Source organism: Mytilus galloprovincialis, chromosome 1 (assembly GCF_965363235.1).
Source record: "Mytilus galloprovincialis chromosome 1, xbMytGall1.hap1.1, whole genome shotgun sequence".
Lineage (NCBI taxonomy): Eukaryota > Metazoa > Mollusca > Bivalvia > Mytilida > Mytilidae > Mytilus > Mytilus galloprovincialis.
Window position 1 is genome coordinate 106729294 of NC_134838.1, and position 13606 is coordinate 106742899.

Below are 13606 nucleotides of genomic sequence, written 5' to 3' on the forward strand. Positions count from 1 at the left end.
AGATAGTTATGCACAGTAACTGAACACTTACATGAAATGTTATCAAATTTTATCAAAATGGCCAATCTCTCTGTTAAATGTATTCACCACTTTTCTAATGGGTTATCTAGACTGTGTAAGAATTAATAGACCTTTTGCCTATACTTAACAAGAATGCACATGCTGAAATGTTTCCTCTGCTTTACTTGACATAATTAAATTAAGTTTCAAATAACATTAACATTATCAATGATCAAGGTCAGATGAAGCAAGTCAGATAAACGTGTAAACCATACACCATACATGTATAGTTAACATAATATTTATAGTATCCAAGAAACAGATCTAAGTACGAAAATTGAACCTTGACCAACGAACCATGAAAATGAGGTCAAGTTCAGATGAACCATGCCAGACAGTGTGTTCATCATAACTAATCCATACACAAAATACGTTTTGATCTATTGCTTATAATACCTGAAAAACAAACAAAACCATGAAATCTTGTGAGACTTATGAACCATGAAAATGAGGTAGAGGTCAGATGAATCTTACCAAACCCACATATTGATTGACCTATTGCTTATAGTATCTTAACGAAGACAAAATAAGAAAAAACTAACATTGACCAATTGACCATGAGATTGAGGTCAAGGTCATATGAAATATGCCAGTCAGATATGTATACCTTACAATTATTCCATACACCAAATATAGTTGACCAAATGGTTATAGTATCCGAGTATATATTAGATTTTACCACATAAACTTAATCTTGATCCCTGATCCTGAGGTTGAGGTCAGATGAACACTTTCTGATGGACATAGATACCTAACAAGGAACCTATATACCAAATATTGTTGTCCTATTGCATGTACTTATATTAAGTGAGAAATTCATATGACAGTTAAAACAATTCTTTTTCAAGCAGTTGCTGAACAATGAAAATGAAGTCAAGGACAATGGACATATGACAGACAGAAATTTCATAAAATAAGGCTTCAGCATACCAGGTATGAAACATCTAGGTGTTCTAGCTTCTTCTAAGCTTCTGAAATATAAAGCCATAAAAAGTTCTTGCCATCATAGCCATTGGATTGTAAGTCCTATTTCTCCCATATTATCATGATTTTTGTGCTAATCAATACAAACACTACCATATGTTGACTACTAGTTGCTGTCACACAAAACTTTAATCTATATACATATTACTGTTTATATGTATACCCCATAAACAATCTATTAAAAAAAAAGTGACTGAGAAAATGACAAAAGCACTAAACCTTTACAATGATCATTGAGCCATGAAAATGACAAACCTTTACAATGATCATTGAGCCATAAAAATGACAAAAACACTAAACCTTTACAATGATCATTGAGCCATGAAAATGACAAAAGCACTAAATCTTTACAATGATCATTGAGCCATGAAAATGACAAAAGCACTAAACCTTTACAATGACCATTGAGCCATGAAAATGACAGGTATGAACCAAGGATCCGGAAATTTTTTCAGCTAATTTCGGTCATTTTGGGATAACTTAAAAGTTGGTGCCCTTTTTAAACAAAGATTTGAAGTTGAAAGATTGTGTGTATGCTCATACAGTCATACTCGTAGCATCAACGAACTTGTTTAACTGTTGCATCGCATTTACTTCAGAAATTTCCCTACCATGTTCCTTAAAATCGATCTTGAGCAATAAAAGGAAGGCACCAGTTTAAAAATGAAATGATTTTAATGACTCAAAACGATAAATTTCTCAAACTTCGCTTACGTTTCTTTCGATTTTCAAGACAAAATTATAACCGGATGTTTTACGACAATAGTAAAACGACCAATTCCGGACTCATTTCCGGGATTAGTTTTGTTTATCAAATTCACAGGAAATCGTCGGCTTTTTAACTGTTTTACCTTTAATAGTGTTTGAATATTAATTATAATAGTTGGACTTGTTTAATTTAGCATGAAATCATTTTTAATTTACGATTTAGTGTCTAATTTGCGGAAGAGAATTTCAAGCATGCGTATTAGTAAACAAAGCACGTGTGTTTGTAGTGAAACAATATTTTGTTCTACGTAAATTAATTTAATTTTAATTTAATTTTAAATCAGAATTGACAATTGTCTAAGCTGAGAAAAGTAATTAAATAATGCAGACAGTTGTTATGAACTTTTTATTTCTTTAAAATATTAGTTCTGAGCTCGTGATCAATAAAAAAATTTAATTAAAAACACAGGTAAAGAGATTAGCGATCATTAGCCAATATTTCCCGGAGGCATTACTATAGTTATTAGGAGGGCCCTCAGGATTATAACACTTTACTGGAGTGGCAGTTTTATTACAGGAAAAGGATAACAACAAAAAATAAGTTCAAAATGGCGATTTAGACAATGTTAGAAACTCGATCTCAACGAAATGACATTGAATGACCGAAATTATTTCTGTAAAAAAATAAAATTTGTCCTAAATCCCAATTACTCATTTAGGACAAACTACTTTCAGTTTAGGTCAAGACTGGCATATATGACCGTTTCCGGACCCTTGGTATGAACATATTTACCATGATATTACATACCAATAACAGTTGACATATTTCTTAGTAATAAACTTAAGTTCTTTTACTACTTTATTATTTTTAACAGAGACATAACATCACAGCTGTTGTTGAAAATAAGTAAGAAATCACTAACTAAATATGTTAATAACTTTATTTAGTACACAATGCCATTAACAACAATACATTCATAACATATAAGATAAAGCATGTATTTCTAAGCTAGTAATAGTCCATTTTATTGTACATCATACTGCCTATCAAATCCAAATATTGAAAGAAAAAAAATGAAAAAATTGTCATGTATTGGTCAACAATATTACAAAATTACTATGTACACATAATACATATCAGTAAATTAAAACACAAGAAATGTATTGATGGTTTTATTTTTTCCCACAACTCTAGATTGACTGTCAGATAGATAACATCCAACAACAATTTAATAACATAATCAGTATGTTTTCTGGATATACTCTGCTTTTTACTAGAAAAAAGTAGGCAAGTCAAATATTTGCAGGTGTTAGTAACAATCTGTAGTTGAGAATAATTCCAATACCTTCAATTTTTGAGCCAGATGTTACACATTGAAAAGTATATCAGTAACTGCCAATAATGGTTTGGGATATCGAGATCAATAAAAGACATTATATATGAAATATTTTAACACGTTAGGTATAAATTGAATGTGTAACCAGTATGTGAAATCTTCGGTAAGAGTGAAACAAAAAAAATAACATAGACATATGCTGATCACACCAATCTGTTGGAACAGCACCAAAGAAACAAAACTGTTTTTCTGATGCCCCTCCACCACCCCCCCCCCCCCCCTTAAGAAAAATAAACTAAAAACATCCAAGAAAAATAAACTAGAAAAATCCATTCCACATTTCAACTTGATTAGAAAGGAACTATTTTGGGCATCATTTCCTTTTCGTCCCTTAAATAATCTGCACATGGATAAATGTGAGGCATGAGACAAATGTGAATTAATAATGCTGGCAAGGAAATAATCTTGTAGCAGTAAAACAGTTTCAAAGGGGTTAATAATTAAAACAAGTGTACAGACACCAACCAATAACAGATACTGCTCCTTATGAGTCTGAAATTAATAACATATATAAATGTTGGATCTACTTTGCAAGAAAAATTAAAATAATTAAAAACTTATTTAACAGGATAAAAACCTGCCTATCAGTAAATATAAGTCAGCAATTTTATAAACCCTTGATGGATTATTACTGGTACATAAAACTTAACTTATCATTTAAATACATGCATGTAAGAACATTGGACAAAAACATTATAACATTGAGAACAAAAGAAACGAGAAAATCCTATTTTATGTCCGCTGCTGTAGAAGGTACTGGGTAAGCAGTGGTGATGGTGGTAAGAAATGCTGATGTTTGTTTTCTACCTGTGTTCGACGATTTCCATTATCATCATAACCTGGAAAAAAAACAATAAAATTTACTAAATTAATTATCAATAAAATCTAGCATTTGTATCATCATTCTGTTCATAAATTTGTCTCTTGTTTATATATGCACATTAGTAAAATGATGGTGATATAAATGCATGTAGGTAAGCTCTATGGCTTTGTCTGTAAATGTGAGCTGCAAAAAGGAGGTCTATCTATCAGTAAAATACTGTTCCATTTATAGAAAATTATAGAAAATTTTGTTCTTAAAAACCTTCTGCCATGGACACTCACAAATCGTCTCATATTCTAGTTGTACATGTAAGGAAGCTTACTGATTAGTATGAAACTTAGTTATACTGTACAAATTATTTTTTTATATTTAAAAAAAATAAATTTTAAGCAGTGAATAACAGATCTTCTTTTTACCCATTCTTGACTTAGGATTTGATTGTTTAACACTTACTTGATGAAATGAGATCCAGATACTGACATAATGCATGCAACATCATTCTCTCAAAACTGCTTTTATAGTCTGATAGATAGACTGATGAAGGCCACTCTGTGAAGAAGGATAACAGATCTCTTTCCAAGCTCTCTAATACACCCTAAAAGAAAGGTCATAAGATGTTATCATGTTTAAGATACAATAACATTGATTCAATACAATAACTCTGATATAGCCCCAACTTTTCTATTATTGAATACTGTATGTTGACTTTCTTCATTTCATAGTGGTTTTTGTGTTACTGGGTGATGTGTCTCATTTTCTTCTACATCTTCATGTAAATATATGATTTCTGTTTAAAAAGTCTTTGATGTTTAAACACAAAATGAAGAATCTCTCTAAATGTGTCCTTACCTTATAATGCCAATAATGTTTGAATAGATTCGGATGTAAGTGAAAAAGAAATATGAAAATAGACCAATCAGAATCAGTTATTCCCCCTGACAACCATGTTTGATTAGTTTAGAATAAGTAGATCTAAGAGAATATCATAATAGCTTTTTATACGTTTTTTTTTGTACTACCCAAGTGCACAATTCAGATTGCTTTCATGATTTCTTACAAGTTGGAAAGCTTTCAAGATAGATGGCTAACAATGTATAGTCTTAAGTGTGCATGTTCCTTTAGCAAAGACATTTTAAAAGATACATTTATAGATGATGACAAACATGAAGGTTGATTAAGTCAAACTTTTATTTAGTAGAAGAGAGCTGAAAGTTATACTAAAGGTATACAAACCATTGGAACATGTCTTCTCTTCAAGAATGATTTGATATTCTTATCAATTTTCTGGAAGCATTCTTTGGCACTAAAGCTTGGATGAGCTACAAAGTAAAAAATAATATTGTATTGTAGATAATTATTCCTAACTTCAAGCAAAAGAAACTTTGAATAATAATTACATTTTTTTTATTACAGATGGAAGGATAACATATTAAAAGATAAGTGTCATTTTATCACAGTAAATAATACTCAGTTTTTAAAGATTTTAAACTGCCTGTGTTAAACACAATATAAATAATTTATCTCTATTTTCAACACTTGATTTCTTATTGTATTGAAAACTGAAAGCTTAGACATGCCAACTACATTTATACAAATGTGACCTTAAAAATGAAGAAGAATAGTATGGCACTGTATAAAATAACACAATTAATGTGCAGAGCATGTGCATATTCTGAAAAAAAAGTCTAAAATCATGACAAAAGTTAAAATAACATCAAAACTGATTATTACCATATAAACTCCATTACCCTACTTCAAAGTTTTTCCAAACCAGTTATAAAACTGTACAAAATCCCAAAACATTTTTTTTTATGTTTCATTTATCTTTGTTTGAGATAACTAACCTCAACAATATATATAACTGGTGCAGGACTCAACATCTCAAAATTGTGGTTTATTTTAGTAAAACATTCAAATACATATTAAAAGTAACAACATGCTCTTTAAAGTTCAAAACATTTTACCTCAGGGACAAATGAAGAAGTTGTCTATATCTGGTAGACAATATATGTTATATATGTAGAAGAGAACTACATACATAGACATTTTCATCATACATGTTCAGGTAACCTGTATATTGCTGTAGACAAACCCTACATTACAGGACAGACAGATAAGTTATAACCCGTACATGATCTCATGTCCACCTTTTCCCATGTTTCATCAAGATCACTGCTGTCAGTGTTGTTCCCTTCGTCATTTTTCTTCCTTGAATCTTTCATTTCCGCTCTTGTCAAAAACTGCTGCTGCTCATCTTCTGATGAGTTGATGAAATCATTCCAAATCTATATATAGTGATAATAGAAACCATTTAGATGTATGTCTATCATAAAAGATATGTGTTGCCTATCTAAGCTATTACCTGAATGAGACATTTAATGTCTACAAATGTTTGAACAATGACAAATATAATTCTATACTATGCATAGTGCCAACTGTTTGATTTTATTTCAGCCTAACTCTCAGCGTGTATAATTATAACATAAAAGTAGTTTGTTTGTTTGTCGAGTAAATCATGAATATTTCATTAGTAATTGTTTGTAAAATTATAAAAAAAAATGGTGGAAGAGGTTTTTAAGTCAACATGAAGTCAACAATCAATTCAATGATATGATTGGATACTGCATAGTAAGAAATGTATTGATAACCTTTAACTAGATAATAAACTAAAGTTATAGTTATTTTATAGTCCTATTAACAAACTTTACTAACTTCATTGGGTTTTTTTATACACACTTAAGTGTATTGATGCTGTACAATTTGATCTACATTGTACTCTTGTCTGAATACAGAACACATGAGAACAAACCTGCATCTTCTCTTGTCTGAATACAGAACAAATGAGAACAAACCTGCATCTTCTCTTGTCTGAATAAAGAACAAATGAGAACAAACCTGCATCTTCTCTTGTTCCATGAACAATTCTGCAAAGTGAGATACTGATGGTTCAAACAAATCAGTCTCAATATCAATTGAAGTGCCATCATCCTTTTCATTCAAATTAAGCAGGTACTTCACTGCAATATAAGTATACATGATTATTCTGAAGCTTGTGATTCTCTTGGCATGTAAATGCTATTGCATTAATTTATATACATCACATTAAATCAAAATAAGTATGACAAATAGCATAAAACCAGTAAAACCAGCTGCATTCTAATGAAACCAGCTAACCATGGATATTCTTTTGATAAATTTTGTTGAAACAGCATAGTACAAATATTGCCTCACTTAATATAAGCTACCTGTCAATTAACAAGCATTCTTGGAGTATTGCATGGCAATACATAGTCCCCTACTGGCTAAAAATTCATTGTACTAGAAGAAAAATCTAGCTTAATCAGTAATTTGTAATATTTTCTATCCAAAACAATATCTCCTGATAAAATACAACCCAACAAAATTATAACTTGATCTATAACTTGTCATGGTTAAACTTTATAACAAATAGCAAAACAATTTCTTCATACAGCATGACAAAAAAAGGGGGAAACTGATTTAATACTTGTAAGAATATTCTAAAGCAAAATGACTACCACATGTACCAGCAAATTCAACAATTTTTCCATTGATAAAGGAACATAACTCTTGAAAGGTAAAAGTGACATCACCATAATTAGAATGTGATTGGTGGAATCAATCAATTTGTGTAAGTCTAATTCTATTTGTTTTAGATAAAACTAAAGTCAAAGTTGTAGGTATTAAAAATATATCTTGAAGTTTTGAGTAGTTGCAAATTCAGAATTTCTCATGTGCATTTATAAATAATAATAATGATGACTATATTTTAAAGAGCTTTTGTCTGCAATGGGGAAATAAAATGGCTGCATGGCTTTCATTAATTAATCTTTTACTACAAGTGCAAATAATTACTGTTTTCAACTCTCCTAGCCTGTTTGGCTCCTGTCTTCTTCCTGCATACATAGTTGATGTTGTTATCATATGTATTTGCAAATATGCGGTTTCTATTCACACGTCTTTTCTTAGATTCTGATCCGACTTCCTCTTTTATATCATGCTGCAATTCCCTGAAACAAAAATAGCCTTATTATTAATAAAAAAATCAAATAAAAACAAGAGGCTGTCGTAGTCACAGCAAACCAGATTTTCCAGTAGAGGTAGGAACCTGAACAGTTGAGCAAGTATGGACATATAACAGTTAAGCTTCAAAAACTCTGAATTTGGATTATGATCGAATGTTTGACACATCATAGGTTTGTGACAAAAAATGAATGTGGTCAAAAGAACTGAAAAATTTGAAATTAGACATTTATATTATTACTTATTTTAGTCCAATATAAAAAATCTAAGTACATTGTAAAGGGGCACTAGCTACGAGATATATAAAAAATCTAAAGTTTGATTTTTTTGTTCAATCAATAATGAAAGTGAAACAATGAAATAACAATTCGCTTTTTGCAGCCAAAAAGGTTCAATTTTGTCAAATTACGCTAAGAAACATTGATAATTTGTTATTCACTTGCAAGTGAATGAGTCGACCTCTTTAAATCCGTATTCATGTGAACTTCAATTTAACCCCTAGCTAGAGATAGACAACACATGCATTATACGTGTACTGGTTATTTAAAGAAAAAGAATGTCAACAATGAAAGTGAAACTACGGTAAATCATTTGATTACTAATTTGATGCACATAAAATCATTCTTATACGGTTAAAAACAATGAGAAACATCTATTTTTAATATATAAAATAAAATCAAACAGACCTATAAAACTCCAATTGCACGTGTTGGTTTAATCTATTCATATCTTTATTTATGTTTACATCGCTTATATGGTCATCTGAGGTCAAATCGATAGTTAATGAGATGGCGTCTGGACTAAAATACACACGAAACGAACCTATATTATCTACCCCATGCTCTGTAAACTGTTATTTAAGACTTTTGATAGTTTGGATTAATGTTTTACATTGTTATAAATCAAATACAGATGAGAATTTGAGTCAAATCGGTGACCATGAATTTGACAGCTAGTGCCCCTTAAGAATCAGCATATCAATGAAAACCCCAAAATTCATTTTTTTTAAAAAGACTCAGAATAGAATTAGTTCAGCAGGGGCGGATCTGGAACTTTTCATAAAGTAGGGCCCACTGACTGACCTAAGAGGGGACTGCTGCTGTCATGCTTCAGTGATTCCCTATATAATCAATCAAATTTCCCCACAAAAGGGATTTCAGTCAATATCTACATGCATGACAACAAAAGTGTTGAAAACTGATTATTTAAGGAGGCTCACGGGTATCATCTTCGCTAGCCAAGGGTTACGATCCACTCCCGTTCTCTTCACCCTTGGCAGATTGAGATAAAATTTCAGAGACACAAGGTAAGGATTTTTATTGGTTGCAGTCGAAACTCGCTGCATCCAATCAAAAAACACCTATAACATGATCACGTGTAAATGTAGAAAGTGTTTGTAAACAATTGCCACGTGTTTATTGTGCAACAAGTCTTTACATTCCTAAACATACGACTACATTTAGTGACAATCAGTCAGAGCTCAGACATAAACAAGTCGATTTCCAGGGGCGGATGCAGGAATTTTCGAAAGGGGGGGTGCTAACCCAGGGCACCCAGGGCAAAGGGGGGGGGGGTGCAAAACATGTCCCGATACAAATGCATTGATCGGCAAAAATAAAGGGGGGGTGCGCACCCCCGGAACCCCCCTCCTGGATCCGCCACTGATTTCTGTTTTTGACTTAAAGAAGTCAAAACATGTATTTATTATAAAAATGTGTTTTCATTTTAGACTTATCTAAGTCAGAAAATGACAGACTTGTTAAGGTCTATTTTTGTTGAGGAAAAAACTTAATTTTACTTGGGGCCAAAGTACCCAGGCCATTCATTAGGAGGCGGTACCCGGTACTTTTACCCTCCTATGCTACTGACAAGTACCACCTAAATGTAGGAATTTTTATATAAGATATTCATGGAATAAATTGAAAAGTACCACCTAGAAACGTGGAAAGTACCAGTCAAAATGAAAGATAATGAAACCCCTGACAGTACCCCACCTATGACAGCAAAACCTGTCTGAGAGTTCACAAGGACCTGAGCTATCTATATTTAATTATCTTATTGAACATCCTTACTTAACACAGATGTTTTATCTCATTAAGTGTGGTTCCAGACCAGGTGGTTGCATTAAAAGGTTAATTAACATTATCGCCGATTTTTTCTCATTCATATTTTTCTTTAGAGGACAAAGCATTGTCTTTCAATGTTGTCATTATTTGATTTAGATCCATGACCTTTTTATAAATATGCCTGGGTCTTGAAGTTAACCAATTTTGGTAACTTATCGACCTATAGGAGTCAATATTTGCAACTTTTTGATTCTGGTAAATTATTTCTTGCTAAACAATATTAGACTTATTAAAGTCGTATTTTGTCTTGCATTAAAGGGAGACAAATCCCAAAACTTACAAATTTAGACCTCTATGAGTCAAAAGCAGATTCAGACTTATTTATGTCTGAGCTCTGACTGACAATTGGAATGTTTTTAATCAATGAAATAAAGTTCCTGTGAATGTTTCTTGCACAAATGCATGAATGTTGACGTGTATTTTCATTTCCGGCTTTACCATGTGTGTAGAATCTAGACGCTACCGTGTTTTTACCTCCAAATTGAAGAGTTTAAGTGCTACCATTGGTCAGGAATAATGTATTCGGAATGGGCATGACTTTAGTCTTCCGATAGATGGCACAACATAGTTATCACAAATGTTGGTTTAATCTGCTAAGGGTGAAGAGAACGGGAGTGGATTGTAACCCTTGGCTAGCTAAGATGACGGGTATAAGATTTTCAGAAAAAATTTAACATTTATTTTTTTTATTACAAATTTTATTTATTACCTTTAGTAGTTGTTACTTTATCATATGGTACAAAAATCATTCCAAAAAATCAATATGTGTTGGTCCCAGGTGACTTTAAAATGTAGCTATCACTGAAAAAGCTCCAAATTATCTCCCTTTGGTGCAAAAATGCAATTTTTTTGCATTCAAATTGAAATATCTTTTTAAACTCATAGGCGACCTATATTTTCTATTGTTGTTTTCGAATAAGCTGTACATAAACTAAATAATTGTAAAAGGAGTAGGTCCAGTAAGACCCCTTTTCGGCCCCAAAATATAGAGGTTTTACAAAATTGTTAAAATGTAAACTTTTAGTTATTTATTGGACAGTAGAATACTTCTGCTACATAAATATGGGCTGTTTTTGACAATGCAATGCACATAGATCGGGTATTAGCACCATTAAGTCATGCTAAATTACTGAAATCTTCACAATTCTAACATTTTAGTTAAATTTTAGACAGCTTTCGTGTGAAACGAAAGTGGCCGCATTCGTGTTCATCCTTAATATTGAAATGTAAGTTGTATTTTATGATAGTACATAACATATATAAAGGTTGAGGATGAACACGGATGCGGCCACTTTCATTTTTGACAAAAAACATCTGAAAAGTGACATTTTTCAGCATATTTGGTATTTTTTTCATATTTGAGCTTAAATCGGGTTGTTTTTAATGACTAAATCAGTTAGTTTACAATCTTTAACATAACTAATTGATTCAAATGAAATTGACACTTAAGTGTTTAAAAAGTGGTCAAAATCTTTCGTAAGATAAACCTGAAATTTGAGGCCAAAATCGGTCCTTATTGGACCTACTCCTTTAAGCGATTTCTGTAATTTAGTTCTTTTTTTATTTCGATATTACCGCTATTTCTCCTATTAATTCAACAAAAAAAAGGACTTTAACAAAAATGTGTGCTTCTTTTGAAGGCAGATTGTGAGCGTAAATGAACGGTACCCCATTTTTTTAATTCATTTTTCTATTAAGTATAAGATAAAGTTCATTTATAGAAAAATATAGAGAAATCCTATAGTAAATAAAAAATTTGATTTAGACCCGCGAGCCTCCTTAAGTTAATTTTCTACGTACAAGGACCATAAATCTGGTCAAAATCATCAGATTGGAACAAAATTTGAACTTGATCTGTAACTTGTCATGATGCATTTATACACTTTACATTTGTAGTAATTGATTGTCTAATGATGGACTTTGCATGACCAAGATTTATGCAATATTGCATTGCATTTTAGCTGTATCAAAAAATTAATGCCAAACACATTTGTACCTTTTAGACTCTTAAATGTTTATTACAACCAAAGATACCTTTGCTCATAACTGTACAAAATAACTAAAAGACTATCTTCTTTACTATTAAATTTAACAGTTTGATAGCCATCGTAAATTCACATCCAATCTGACACCCCCACCAACTGTTTAAGGAATTTACAGAAAATATAAAGAATAGCTAAATGTTTATGTAATCAGTGGTATTGTTCATCCCATGCATTGTAAAATTATATTTATATCTCAAAAGATAGCCTGGGTCCTATTCAAATTGTCTACATTCTAAATATGTCAGGGTAATTGTTGTTGTCCCAATGAGATTCAACCATGAATTGTATTTGGAATCTGTTGCTTTAAAACCGTTTAATACAATTTATGAAATTCAATTAATGCTGACTAATAAAATTTGGATTTTGTTCAGAGGGAATTACGTACTTGATATGGTCTTGCTTCAAGATGAATTGCAGAACTGATATAAAATTTTGGCCGAGCTCCCAAAAAAAAAGACAGAAAAGGGCCACGGCGCCAATTTTGTTTCCCTAAATAGAGCAGGGCACTATACCATGCCAAAACCTCCTGCAGGAAAAACTATAATTGGGTACAATGGCAAATGTACCCTAATTATATTATAATAAATGATTAGTTTTTACCTTACATTATATATTGCTGGATATACATGTACATGAGGGTAGTAAGGCTCTTTACTGTCAGACATCAAACAGTTATTTTCGGCTACCATTAGCATGAAATTAATTGAAATTTTACCATGATTTGTCAAAATATCCTTATCATGATTTGTCAGAAGTCTCAAATATTTATCAATAACGCTATTTAAATAAAAAAAAATTAACATGACTCGTTAAAATCAGTCCATTTTTTTTTTTAGTCTAAGAGAAAGTGTACATTTTATCGTCATGCACCAAAAATTACTGTTCACGTCATTTGGCAAGAATTTTTATCGTTATTCGTCATGAAGGTACCCCCATTACCATCCTCATTTATAACTGAAAAATCTGAGTTTGGAATACTCTGTTATTGAAAAAATTAGACCGGATTTGTCATTAAGGTCAATTAAGGTCCTCATACGTGTACACGACAACAATGCAAATCATCTGTAAGAGGAGGCAGATGGGGTAATTTATATAGGACATAATTTGATGAGTTGAACTTGACAGTGTAAACTTTTCCAAGGCTACAGCCTACACTATACCAGACTGATACAGAGATGATACATGTATTTTGCAAACAATGTTAATGCATGTGAGACACAAGCATATTTCGATATAAACTTACTCTAGTTCATCTTCAATATATCCATAAAAGAATACATCTTTTCCATCTCTTGTAACTCCCATATTTGCTAGTTTGTATGGTTTACTTCTGACAATCACAAGTGAAGGATTTCCGTTGGTGATGAAACGTCAAATTTGACATTAAGGTAGGGGAAAGTCCAGAGACTGTCCGAATGTAAA

The 13606-nt window shown here is 31.6% G+C and overlaps 1 protein-coding gene across 1 annotated transcript; it reads right to left on the reverse strand.

The window, feature by feature from the left end:
• Positions 1 to 2675: 2675 nt before the first annotated feature.
• On the reverse strand, positions 2676 to 13585 carry LOC143049460 (R3H domain-containing protein 4-like). Its single transcript, XM_076223084.1, has 7 exons — positions 13428 to 13585; positions 7846 to 8000; positions 6868 to 6989; positions 6104 to 6257; positions 5206 to 5291; positions 4426 to 4567; positions 2676 to 3988 (listed from the first exon to the last, which is right to left on the reverse strand). The coding sequence occupies exons 1-7, from the start codon at positions 13487 to 13489 to the stop codon at positions 3882 to 3884; spliced, it is 828 nt and encodes a 275-aa protein (XP_076079199.1). The 5' UTR covers positions 13490 to 13585; the 3' UTR covers positions 2676 to 3881.
• Positions 13586 to 13606: the final 21 nt, after the last annotated feature.